Raw genomic sequence first — 13,422 nt, forward strand, 5'->3', positions numbered from 1 at the left:
AAAACATTAAAAAACTTAAAAATTGTAACAAATCCGCTGAATTTACTATACTTAAAATAATAATGTCATATTTTTTGAAAGTGCTACATCAACAAAATTAACAAATGCATAAATAATAGGATTCACGTGTGGCACCATTGAAGGGGGGTTCTTAATCGTTGTTGGAAGGACTTTTTTCAACTCAGTCGATTCAGATTGATTTTGTTTTTTTTTTTTTATGTTATTTAGAATTCAGAAAGCGGCATTAAAAAAGAAAACTCATGTGATCAGTCCAAATCAACGTGGACAGGCATATTTGCTGCGTATCAACTTAAATTCCCAGTCCAAAGATGTGACTGTTTTTTTTCCTTTGTTTGGTCGATGAGTGGGATCATTAATCCCATCTGCCCGTCTTCCTTTTCCTTGTTTGTTTTATGGATCTAAAAAGTTGATAGCATTTCAGACTAAGAGTGTAGCCAGAAAATTTTAACTAAAAGCATCAAATGTAAAATTTTAAATTTTAAGGAACGCCAATATGTAAATAAAAAAATGAATAAAAAATATCAATACAAACTTTTAAAAAAAATTGGGGCTTGTGTGGGCAACTGCTCATACGTAGCCCACACCTCCTTTCACCCCTACCTAAGACTTAGGTGAATATAAATCTCAGGAGCCTAACTAGAGATGTGCCACATAAAGTGCTCCTAGTTTTTTGTTTGTTTGTTTAAGCTTTAGGATGCATGTGGATGTCACGTTCTAAAACTTGGTTTTCACAAAATGAGGTTTTTGTACATAAACCTCACTTTTCAATAAGTTTTTGAAAACTTAATTTAGCTATTTGGACTACCAGGTAAATCCTTACTGTTTTACAAAACACCATTTTCTTGTCATCCAAAAATTTTAAAAAAAATGGTTTTAAAGACCAAACTAAATGGCATCGAAACACCCCCCTTGCTGGTTTTCTTTTTCGTTTTTTACATTTATAAATGAAATAGATCCGCACCAATAGTAGAGCTGCATATAGGTTGGCACCGGCAGTTGCCCATATCAACAACAAAATTTTTATTTATTTTTATATATTTTTTTATAATTATTTACTTATTTATTTATGATTTATGATGTGCCCCTCAAAAATAAAAAATTTTATAAGATGTCCCCTAACAAAAAAATTGTGGCTCGCCAGTGATTCACTCCACCAACATTCTCCCTCGGGGGGGGCTGACTGCTTTTCTTTATTCGTTTTGTAGATTTATAAACGAATGGAAGAGTTCCACCAAGATTCACTCGACTGCCATGATGCGGTGATAAGGTTCGTGATTCATTCCGTTAAAAAATTCCTCTCTCTCCCTCTCTCTGTCATCAGCTTGACGTCCACAGGAAAGGTATCAAGCAATCAAACAGAACCAAGTGTCTGCTCGAGCTTGGTCAACCCGTGGCTTCATGGCCAGCCATTTCGGGAATCTGGGATGAAAGTTACGTCAAGCGTGGCTGATAGCAGAGATGGAGCCAAGGCAGGAAAGGGGAGAGGGGTAGTTGTTTTTCTTCCTTCCACTCTCGACAGAGAAAGAGAAACACCAATTTTCTACTGACTGTGCACCAACCAACAGTTGCCTCCTCTCTCCGGTCCACAACTTCAATTCGCGGCTCCCAGCACGCCCGACGCGGCCCCTCTCCACGCCTCACTCTCTGTCTTTCTTTCTCCTTTCAAATTCTCCCCTTGAGATATTTCAATCGTGTTCGTCATGCCCGGTGTGATTCTTTAGCTGCTATCGAGAGAAGAAACGCAGAGAGAGAAAGAGGAGAGGATCTTTTGAAGGAATGGAAGCATCGACTTGTTGCTTCCATGTCCTTCCCACGTCCACCCTGTGGTCTAGCTGCTCACCTTCCTCCTCCTTGTTCCCCTCCCCACCTTTCTTTGCTTCATTCCCTTCCCCTTCAAAGGATTTGTACAGTCAAAATTCTTTCTCTTCTTCTTCTTCTTCTCTCGCATTTGGCCTCCCTTTCCACCATGATTCATCCTGTTCCACTTCCTCCACCACCAACATCACCAATGGGTCCCATTGGATTCACGCTCACAGGAGAAGGGCAAAAACAGTGATGTGCGGTAGGTCTGTTCTGGTTTCTACAGCCCCCTCCTCTGCTAGTGGTGCCGCTCAGGTGCCGGCTCGTGATGAGAACGGGGCAGCAAACCCACTAGGCCGGAAGGACGTCGGAAAAGGCGTGGTTAAGTGGGTATCCCAAGCTATGAAGGCCATGGCGTCCGAGTTGGTGTCTGCGGAGATTCAAGGGGAGTTCCAGGAGGTTAGGCAGAGGATGGGAAGCGGCATCACGTTCGTTTCCCAAGCTCAGCGTTATCTCAACGCTATTCCGATGCCCAAGGGCATGGAGTCTGCCTGCCTAAAGGCTTCCACACATTATCCCACCCTGCTCGATCACTTCCAGCGGGAGCTTAGAGACGCTCTTAAGAATGCATCCGAATCGTCCGGTTCACTGATTAAAGACTGGAGGAAGACAGAATCATGGAAGCTGCTCAAGGAGTTCGCAAATTCAGGTTTAATCTCTTCATTTTTTACTTCTCAAACTTCGTTTCCGGAAGTCACGCCAACTGATTCCAATTGCCTTCCCCTGCTTGCGCAGCTCAGCATCGGGCTATAGTCCGGAGGTCTAATAAGCCCAAGATATTGCACAGTGGTTTGGGGATGGAGATTGAGAAGGCCAAGGTAATTCAGGAGAGAATTGACAAGTTCGTCGAGCAAATGTCTGAGCTTCTTCGAATCGAACGTGATGCAGAGCTGGAAGCTACCCAAGAGGAGCTGAATGCAGTGCCCAATCCTGCAGACGAGAATGTGGATCAGTCGAAGCCAATCGAATACTTAGTCCGCCATGGACAGGCTCAGCAGGAGCAGTGTGACACCCTCTGTAACCTAAGTGCAGTTAGTTCTTCTATAGGTACGTTGGCTTTTCTTAACCAGTCAGCTTGAAATTGGTGTTTTTTTACACCAATCTAGAATTTCCGTCACATTCTACTTCTTGGTCATTGATATTGATTCTGCTTTCTTTGAATTGATTCCAATACTACATTCTGTTCTTAACCAACAAGCGTTTGTAGGTTCTGTGGTATAAAATGGAAGGTCTCTTGCATTATACAGGGCTAGGTGGAATGCATCTTGTGTTATTCCAAGTGGATGGTAACCATCGGTTGCCTCCTACCACTCTTTCTCCTGGAGACATGGTGTGTATCCGTGTGTGCGATAGTCGGGGCGCCGGTGCAACATCTTGCATGCAAGGCTTTGTCAACAGCCTGGGAGAAGATGGCTGCAGCATCACTGTGGCTCTTGAATCTCGCCATGGGGATCCTACCTTCTCCAAACTTTTTGGTAAAAATGTGCGCCTTGATCGAATCCACGGATTAGCTGATGCACTTACATACGAGGTATGGTATGATTGATACTGCTTCTTCTATTTCTTGTGCTAGTCTGGACAGGAAACTATTAGAGCGACATGAAATCTGTAGCATGGTATCATGATTATCATCCCCTTGGACATATCGTAGCTTGTTTTGTAGTTAGCGTGTCTGTTTACTCTCTCTCGTTCCTTCTGTGTGCGCCCTCTTGTTTTTGCTCTTTAATTATTTTATTGACGATCCTACTGCTTGAAGACTCTAAATTGAATTGGTTTTGTAGTCTAAAACATGGCCTGACATTTCTGAAAATGTAAAAGAAATGCATCTTCCAAACAATACACACACGCTTATAGAGTGCGTGAATGGTGGCTCTAGTTATTCAGAGTGACTCGCCTCACTCACAACGACTGTTCAATCCATTGTAATAGACGGCTGAGAGAAAAACAAGGAGAAAAATGTATGAAATAATACTATATGACGAAAATGCGCATCACGTTTTTCTCCTTGTTTTTCTTTCGACAATCTATCACGATGGATCAAACAACCCTCTTAAGTCACCATTCAGTTTCCCTATATTCTTATATATTTGCGTGTGCGCGTGCGTGTCTATGTATGTATGTATGTATACATAATCTGTTTGATGTTGCAAGTCTACAAGATGAGCTTTTGTAAAGTATGTAAAAGAAATGTATCTTCTGAACACAATCTCTACATAGAAGTGTGTATGCCATTTTGCTCTGCAGAAGTATCACCACACGCATACACACACCCATGCATAACAAGGCACTAGATTATGAACAACAGTCATGATAAGCCCGACTTAGTCTATCTCTCACATTCTCTATCTTTCTTTCCTTAATGTGATTTAATAAGGAGATGAAGATCGATCTAGACACAACAGTCAGGTTATTAGGATTGGCCAGGTTCTAATTTCCCTATATATGCATGTGTCTGAGTGTGTATGCACCATGTCATATCTTATTTAGTGGATGGATCCTGTGATTGCAACTACTAGTAGGACCCGAAGTGTATCTCATAGCTGGACTTTCAAATTCCAGTTGCCTATGCTTTCTTTTTCGTGTGTTAACTGCTCTCTTTCACAAACTTTTTGAAAATACAGAATTGAAAAGGTTTGCTCAAATATAACATGCTTGCCAAGTCATCTTAAATTTTTCAATTCAACATTTGATTTTCTTCTCTTCTTGGACTATAAGTCAAAATAAGTTGACTTAGAAAGTTAGAAGTGACTGCATCAATCCCAAGTTTTATGATTTCCATGTAAAAGTATTTATCTCCAGATTACCTTTTTCATGGCTCTAAATGGTGAACATTTGTTCTTGATATGGATTTAAAAGATATCCAGTACACAATTTATTTAATGACAATTATGATCTTAGAAGACTCATTATAAACTTATGTTTCAATGTTTCCTCTAACCAGCTGTTCTGTTATATTGTATTCTTTTGCAGCGAAATTGTGAAGCATTGATGCTACTTCAGAAGAATGGATTGCATAAAAACAATCCTGCTCTGGCGGTTGTTGCTACGTTGTTTGGAGAATCTGAGCATATTAAATGCCTTGAGCGGAATAATATGGTAAATTGGGATGAAGAATCTAGTTTGAATGAAATCCTCAAGGGAGCTGGGTATGACGAATCCCAGTCAAGGGCAATTTCGTTGGGTCTGAACAAGAACAGGCCTGTTCTGATTATTCAAGGACCTCCTGGTACGGGGAAGACAGGGTTGCTCAAGGAACTGATTACACTTGCTGTTCAACGTGGGGAACGAGTGCTTGTAACAGCACCTACTAATGCTGCTATAGATAACATGGTAGAGAAGCTTGCTTCTGTTGGGCTAAACATTGTTCGTGTTGGAAATCCAGCACGGATATCTCCAACTGTGGCCTCTATGTCCTTGGGAACCATTGTCAATGACAGACTTGCAGGTTATTTGAAAGAGTTTGAGCGAAAGAGATCAGATTTGAGGAGAGATCTTAGGCAATGTTTGAAAGATGACTCATTGGCATCAGGCATCCGTCAGCTTCTGAAACAACTAGGAAAGGCACTTAAGAAAAAAGAGAGGGATACAGTAAAAGAAGTACTGGCTAATGCTCACGTTGTTCTGTGCACAAATGCTGGTGCGGCTGATGCCTTAATCAGGAAGCTAGACAAATTTGATCTAGTTGTTATAGATGAAGCTGGACAAGCAATTGAACCATCTTGCTGGATTCCCATGTTGCAGGGGAGACGTGCAATTTTAGCTGGTGACCAATGCCAGCTTGCACCAGTAGTTTTATCCAAAAAAGCTCTAGATGGTGGACTTTCAGTTTCTCTAATGGAAAGAGCTTCAAACTTGCATGGAAGTCTCTTAACCACCAAGCTAAAAGTCCAATATCGGATGCATGATGCAATAGCAAGCTGGGCTTCAAAGGAGATGTATGATGGGCTCCTACAGTCTTCACCCACTGTGGCTGCTCATCTGCTTGTAGATTCTCCATTTGTCAAGGTATGTTCCCATATAAATTCTGCCCTGGAAAGTGTAAAATATTGTCCTGTTTCTGCACAAACATTATCTGTGCAGGGGTATTCAGACTTTCTGTTGCATGGATTGGAAATAGAAATTTGGACATTATTTCTTGCCCTGCTATCTGTTAAGCCTGAGTGGATCATGCATGGGAACCTAGCTGGAACAGCAAAATTTGTGTCTCTCCCTTAAGAAGCTAGCCCAAGTGGATAATAAGAGGGTTATAGATATGGAAATGTAGGTTCATGTTACTGAAGAATAAAGAGCACAAAAGGCATCCTCTATTTTTTTGTCAAAGGACAAATTGCATATTGCCCCTTTTTCATGATTTAGTGATATTAATAACCCTGGTGATGACAGATTTAACATTTAGAATTTCTCCATCTAAGGACCTTATAATTCAACTTAACTTTCTTTATAGCTTCTTTAAAAATCCTTGAAACAACTGAACTCTCTCTTCCTGAATTTGTGATGTGCCATTCCTACTTGCATAGCAACTGCATATTTATGTGGTGTAGACGAAATCCCGTGTCAGTGTCTACCTGTGAATGAAAACAATGTTTCTGCATGCATGCATACTGGAAACATTTTAGATAAGCATGTCCCATAGTGTTATATGATACACTTTCACCACAGATATGGAAACAAAGTAGTTTGCAACTTTGCATGTTTGTGACTGAAGGGATAAGGGAACAACTTAGATGCACTAAGAGTACCATGGGAATCAATTCCTTTCTGTTTCAAATAAAGCAAACAGAGCTTTATATGAATCCCATGCTTTCATTTTAATCAGCAGGATCCGTTAGCAGCATCTCATCTGTGTCAACAAGTTTGCCTTGTATTATTATACTTTCTTCTGCTTGAAATGAAACATGAGTTGTTTTCAGGCTACATGGATAACAATGTGCCCTCTGCTCTTGCTTGATACACGAATGCCTCGTGGTAGTTTGTCACCTGGCTGTGAGGAGCATCTTGATCCTGCTGGAACAGGTTCCTTTTACAATGAAGGAGAAGCCGATATTGTCCTGCAACATGTATTTTCCCTCGTCTCTGCAGGTGTGTACCTTAACCATTTTTGGAATGGTACCACACGATAATGTACACTTGCAGCTAAGATAAATATATATATATATATATATATATTATGATAAATCATGCAAAAATCTTTTCCTTAAACTCTCGTGTTGTTCACAGTCTACTGCATGCATGGACCCATAGGATGGTTAGTGGCACTTTCAATATAGACGAAAGGAGAAAATTTGGGAATGTCCTGCAAGTCAACATGGGAAAAATTTTATTTTCTTTTACATCTTATTTTAACCCCGTTGAGCCTTGTGTGTTAATCTCTGTATTCATGTATGCTCTATGACAGCCTTATTCTCCATTATTGTGAAGGATTTTTATCATTTGATGCTTACCTTTTGTGTTTTTTTTTTTAAATTTTGCTTTGTCCAAAAGAAAAAAAAATGATTTCTGATTAATCTCTATTTTTCCAAATGGGATGTGTTTACAACATGTGTTGCAATGAAAATTATGATGCATGTAAGAAGACGGCCAGTAACAGAAAACTATGTAGACTGAGGTGTTGAAGTTCCTTCTTCATTGTTTTGACACACGAAATATACCTTTAACGGTTCAATCCAATTGCCATCAGCTTTCCCAGTGAAAATTTCTACTACGTATCTTCTAACTCTGTCCTTGCTATTGCACTATGCTTGATCATTGCCTGTGACAATGGCACATCCCTGGATATTGTAGGTTACTGTAGTGTGGTATTTGAACAATTTCACTTTCTGTACAAAGATACCATTGATTTGGTTTATTTTTGTAGATTAACTAGGTAAATCACATGCTAATGAAACGGACCCTATACCAAGTCTGCGACATCTTTCTATAAATGCACCATCTTTATTTTTTTTTTTTTCCTCTTGCACCTGAAGTTCTGCTGTCATCTTATGTTTTTCCTTTCTGACTTGTTTGTAGGTGTGGCTCCTACTGCTATAGCAGTTCAGTCTCCCTACGTTGCTCAAGTGCAGCTTCTAAGGGACCGACTCGATGAACTGCCAGAGGCCTCAGGTGTTGAGGTTTCCACCATAGATAGCTTTCAAGGTCGAGAAGCTGATGCAGTTATTATTTCAATGGTATGACTATTGAACTCGTCCACCTTTTATAAAGGATAGTTGTCACTATAAGACGTTCAGATCCACTTCCCCATTAGTTAGTCAACAAATAAAAAAATAAAAATTTTACTTGCTTTTCTTTTTCCAATTTTCATCAGAATTTTATGCTACGTCTGTGATTCTGAAAGTAAAGGTTAAAGGGAGGAAAAAGGAGTGCAAATAATCTAAATAGTGCCTATGATCAGTTTCATCAGAACATGTTTTGTAAACAAGTATGGATTAAAAGTGCTTGGATTTTATGTGTACCTGCTTTTAAGCATGAGGCAGCTCATTTCTAAGATGGACGTGAAGGAGTTGACTATCATAGTTTCATCTAATGGGACTCTTTTCTTCATTTTGAAGAATCATAATTTCCCACAAAGTAGTCAAGCCAAAATTAATGACAGTAAGAAATGTGAATTTGGAAACCATTGTCACATATACATTCACACACACACACACACACACACACACACACACACACACATATAAAGAAAATATCATTTATGCCATGTAATTATTAGTTAGATGTGTTAATGGACATTGAAGTGTAAACCTACTATTTTCATCCTTCTTTTGCTCGTTCACTGCTTTTTATTTTTGTTTCCTTCCTTCTCTAGTCCCTTTGTTGAATTTTCTTATTGCCACTTGAAAATCTTGTATTATTAATAATAATTATTTTATTATCAACTATTGTGATCATTTCTCTCTTAGGTATTTGGGGTTCGCTCATGCATGCACAAATGCATACTGCAACAGAACGTTTTTAACCCTAGGATTATTTGCCCAAATCATTGCTTGTAGACAAATGTTCATATTCAGTGTTCATATTTCCATTCCTCACACACACAAAAACCTACAAATAGAACAAAATTTGCACAGGCCTTATGGTTTCCACACTCAGATAACTGTGGTCTTGAAATTGTTAAGAGTTAATTGTTACTCTCCTGCATTTTGGCAAAATTTCCTTTTTCATGATGTAAAGAGAAACTAAGAAAATTTGAAACGATGATGGAAGAATCAAAGTACGTCACTTGATACCAGATAACTCATCACTAAATAGATTATCTTCTTAAAGACATGCATATAATTCTCAGAAGGCTTCTAGATTTCTAACTGATTGTTGCTTTCCCGGTCATTTGTTTAACTTTGTATTTATTTGTTGCACTAACTGCATTTTGGCACCTATCTAGGTCCGGTCAAATGCTTTAGGAGCTGTTGGGTTTTTAGGTGACAGTCGGAGAATGAATGTCGCAATAACAAGAGCGCGAAAGCATGTGGCAGTTGTCTGTGATAGCTCCACCATATGCCATAATGCATTCTTGGCAAGGCTCCTGCGCCATATCAGGTCATTCGGAAAAGTGAAAAATGCAGAACCCGGTTCTTTTGGCGATTCTGGACTGAACATGAATCCGATGTTGCCTTCAATATCATGATCCTGCAGCACTGCTACACTTCTATTACCTTAGTACAGTAAGTAATGTTCATTTCATCGTCATAGTAGCTTGCTGCTCCAAAGAAATGGCTCAAATATCTCAAATTTTATGGAAACTCTTTTGCTGTCTTTACCTGTTTTGTAAACCATCATATTGATGGGATTCAAATTTCAAACTGTAGAGGACAGCTGAGATGTATATATTATTTGTATAAATTTTGTAGGAGAAAATGCATAATCCAAAAAGGAAAAAAAAGGAAGTATCAAGTTAAGGGAAAGCATTTGAAAGACGTTTCTTTCTTCTTGCATTTACGATTGTCATTTGGGCATCTGTACGGATCCAATGCGTTATATTGAGTTACTTGCCAAATGAACATCTCGTGTAAGAACCTCATTAAGAAGGAACCTTTCCACCATTCTCCCCTTGAATATACTAAATGACTGCAAGTGCTGCCAATGGTATGGATCCAAATACAGGAAAGGAGTGTTGAATGCCAAGCATGAAGGATGGTCTGCTCTATCGATGAACGGCTGTAGGAGGGAAAGGCCCCTTACTATTTTATTAACAACGAGACCATGGACTAGTGAAAATGTGTCTAGACGAACATATGAACAAATGAATTAGATCGGAATTGAGAAAAAATATATAAAGAATAGGTAGAGCTATACAGAAATTGAAGATCATGAACCAGCTACGGATCAGAATCTTGAGGTCCCCAATCTCCAACTCTCCCCCTAGGAATATCAAGGAGAAGAAAGACTGTCCCAAAAGAAGTAGAACCTCCACTTGCAGTTAATAAATAGGTACAGGAGCAGAAAATAAATTCTTCATGAAACTGAGGCCATAAATGGTTGGAGAGCACCACACGGATGAACCTCAAACTTACTTCAGAAAGCAAATCATTCAGAAAATTCATATAAAGAAATAAGAATCCATCAATCCCATCAAGTATAAGCAAATCATCTTTCGTTCCGTCTATTACTATGTTAGGATTGCAAATTCTGCTTCATTCAACAGCAACAAAAAATTTCCACCAAGTTGGCGATCCAGCAAATAAATGGTAGCTCAACTTATGACTTTCTATGGTATCCAAGGATCACTAGTGATTTTTCCTTTAAGTTCGGCTACTTGATTGATCCACTTACTTCTATTATATTGATATTATGGCAGAAACCAATAGAGCTTTTGCACATTTTCTTTAATCCATGAATAGGATCAAAACCTTACTTCATGGTATTTTCACGATATTCATGTTTGTTATTCATAAGCAAGCCCCCAAAAAGGCTTTAGTTGCTCCATGATTTATGCTTCATTTTTCTTTTCATTTGCTTCAAGAAACTACCAATTCCAATTTTTTTTTTTCTATAGATTATTTTCCGAGATGTGTGTCGTTGAGGTTCTCTTGATGACTCTTTCCTTGAAGAATCTAATAAATATGAATGCAAGATTAAATGTTGTGTGGTGTGCAGCAAATTTTCATGTTCCTTCTGCTTGTCCTAGATTGGAAGATCTCCTGGAGGAGAACAAAGGAGGGTGATGGTTGTTTCAGGTTAAGATCTCCAAATGAAATCATAAGGATGGATTAAAAGGATACAACCAAACCCGGTGATCATTAGATGCATATACACAATTTTAAAGCACGTTTCACGGTTAGTTTACATGTTCATGGGAGAAACTCACAGCAAGTGTATCCGGCACGTTCAGTATTCGTCAACCAGCTAATCAACCACGGTGAATCCACTAATGTCGCCAAAACAGTAGGCGCAGCAAGAGTTTCTAGCGCGTGATGGAAGAGGAAGAGGCGCTCCGTGGGCTGTGGGAGGAGGTGAGGGAGGTGAGCTTGGGGACAACGCCGGCGGTGGAACGCCTGCAGTGCCCGCCCTACCCACTCGACTTCCTCCGCCACTTCGTCTCCCCTAACAGACCCTGCATCATCTCCAACGCCATCTCACACTGGCCGGCCCTCTCCCACAACCGCTGGACCAACGACTACCTCTCCAACGCCCTCCGCCACTCCACCGTCTCCCTCCACCTCACTCCCAGTGGCCGCGCCGATGCCCTCGCCCCCATATCCTCTTCCTCCTCGGACCTCTGCTTTGCCTCCTCGCATGTTGAGCGCATGCTCTTTCCGGACGCCCTCAGCCATGTAATAGCCAGCAGCAATGGCGGCGGTTTGGTGGCCTACGCGCAGGAGCAGAACAATTGCTTTATTTCCGAGTATTCTCCCCTCGTCACCGACGTTGAGACCCACATCCCCTGGGCGACGGAAGCTCTTGGTTGCCTCCCTGAAGCCGTTAACCTCTGGATCGGCAACCATCTCTCTCACACCTCCTTCCACAAGGACCACTATGAGAATCTCTATGCCGTCCTCTCCGGCGAGAAGCACTTCCTCCTCCTCCCACCCACTGACGTCCATAGGATGTACATCAGAGACTACCCATCTGCTCGCTACCACTACTCTAAGGTCACTCAATCCTTCTTCTTCCCTTCCCTCGCCCAGTGTTCTCTGGAGGATATCCCAAAACTGAGGTAACTTGGGAAGTAGCATGGTAACCTATCTGATCAATTGATGGGGGTTTGCTCTGGTTGTCAGGAGAGCGGAGAGTTCACGCTGAAGCTGGATGAACCGTTGAGGTATGTGCCCTGGTGTAGCGTGGATCCTTACCCAACAACAGATTGCCTGAGGCAGGAGCAGATCTCATTGTACCCACGATACTACAACGGGCCTGAACCATTTTCTTGCACTGTGAAAGCTGGGGAGGTTCTTTATCTGTAAGATAGCCTTCCTCTTCGTCGTCGCTTGATTCTTCTTTTTCACCATTTCATTCTGAATTTCCATCACGCATGTCGCCGTGTGAGACAGAGGAAGCGTCGATGGACCAATGGGAACATCAAGTATATGATCTGCACCGGGAGTTTCCAGTTGGCATCGTGAATCATTCTCACGCTTGAGGAAATGTTGGATATTTCGGGATGTTCTGTTTATCCGGAAAAAATACTTTTCGCCGCGTTTAATACGATCAGCAATCTGGATACGATGGTTCTTCGAAAAAATATATATGGAAAATCAAAAAACAAAAGCATGCTTTGTCGAATTAAGGTCGCGCTAAAATATGTATTTCATGAGGAACTGGTTTATTTGAAAAGCTTTCATCGTAATTATAGCAGCTGCAGAAAATCACATACTAAAATCATGTTACGAGAAGAAAAGAAAATATACCAACATGTTTCAACCAAACCATGGAGACTAAGATTATGTCGTGTGTTTTACAGTCCAAGCATGTGGTTCCATCATGTAAGACAGACCCCCGATTCAGAGGGACGGACAATTGCTATCAATTACTGTGAGTGTTATCTTTTGTGTTTTTTCAGCTCTTCTGTGGATTTATGTGACGAGACTCACGCGCTCCGATTGGTTAGTGAAGATTTATGTGCTTTTTTGACAGGGTACGATATGCAGTTTGATATCAAGTATGCATACTTCAACTTTTTGCAATCAATTGGGTGATAAACGAATCTTGAGAATATCTGCCACGCTGCTTCACAGAGAGATTTTGTCAAAAGAGCAACTGTCATAGCAGCAGACATTAAATTAGTTGTGCCATGACAAGAACGAAGACCTGCAAACGCATGATTTGCAACGAGAGTTCCTAATCGTGTCCGGGAGTTCCTAATCATGCCCGAGAGTTCCTACAATCAGCGAAGTGGTTTTTCGTAGCTAAGTCAGCCTCGTGGTTATTCGAGGCTGCCACAGGCGAGTCGTGGAAACAGATGAGTCCTGCAATTTTGATTATTATTTTTTTAGCTCTTGTACTTTGGAGAGGATAAAAATGGGAATTATGAGGATTTTTTATTTTTCTAGCTCTTGTACTTTCGAGAGGATAAAATGGCGGCAATACGAGGATTCAGTTCTGTTTTACAAA

General features: G+C 40.5%; 2 protein-coding genes across 2 annotated transcripts; both read left to right on the forward strand.

Moving 5' to 3' along the window:
* The first annotated feature begins 1,452 nt into the window (after nt 1–1,452).
* Nucleotides 1,453–9,801, forward strand: LOC116265988 (uncharacterized). Its single transcript, XM_031647018.2, has 7 exons — nt 1,453–2,530; nt 2,617–2,928; nt 3,129–3,412; nt 4,852–5,886; nt 6,792–6,960; nt 7,888–8,045; nt 9,257–9,801. Exons 1-7 carry the CDS (start codon nt 1,798–1,800, stop codon nt 9,497–9,499), a joined length of 2,934 nt encoding a protein of 977 aa, XP_031502878.1. The 5' UTR covers nt 1,453–1,797; the 3' UTR covers nt 9,500–9,801.
* Nucleotides 9,802–11,033: 1,232 nt separating this feature from the next.
* LOC116266396 (uncharacterized) lies at nt 11,034–13,352 on the forward strand. The gene is made up of 4 exons (XM_031647600.2): nt 11,034–11,963; nt 12,093–12,271; nt 12,773–12,843; nt 12,946–13,352. The coding sequence occupies exons 1-4, from the start codon at nt 11,286–11,288 to the stop codon at nt 13,005–13,007; spliced, it is 990 nt and encodes a 329-aa protein (XP_031503460.1). The 5' UTR covers nt 11,034–11,285; the 3' UTR covers nt 13,008–13,352.
* The last annotated feature ends 70 nt before the right edge of the window (nt 13,353–13,422 follow it).

This window comes from Nymphaea colorata, chromosome 12 (genome assembly GCF_008831285.2).
Source record: "Nymphaea colorata isolate Beijing-Zhang1983 chromosome 12, ASM883128v2, whole genome shotgun sequence".
Taxonomy (NCBI): Eukaryota; Viridiplantae; Streptophyta; class Magnoliopsida; order Nymphaeales; family Nymphaeaceae; genus Nymphaea; species Nymphaea colorata.

Excerpts from the sequence above, each read along its gene's own strand:
- LOC116265988 (XM_031647018.2), top strand. The coding sequence starts at position 1,798 with ATGGAAGCATCGACTTGTTGCTTCCATGTCCTTCCCACGTCCACCCTG. Across the intron at positions 3,413-4,851 it reads CTGATGCACTTACATACGAG|CGAAATTGTGAAGCATTGAT; the intron begins GTATGGTATGAT and ends ATTCTTTTGCAG. Across the intron at positions 6,961-7,887 it reads ATTTTCCCTCGTCTCTGCAG|GTGTGGCTCCTACTGCTATA; the intron begins GTGTGTACCTTA and ends ACTTGTTTGTAG.
- LOC116266396 (XM_031647600.2), top strand. The coding sequence starts at position 11,286 with ATGGAAGAGGAAGAGGCGCTCCGTGGGCTGTGGGAGGAGGTGAGGGAG. Across the intron at positions 12,272-12,772 it reads GCTGGGGAGGTTCTTTATCT|TCCAAGCATGTGGTTCCATC; the intron begins GTAAGATAGCCT and ends TGTGTTTTACAG. Across the intron at positions 12,844-12,945 it reads GACAATTGCTATCAATTACT|GGTACGATATGCAGTTTGAT; the intron begins GTGAGTGTTATC and ends CTTTTTTGACAG.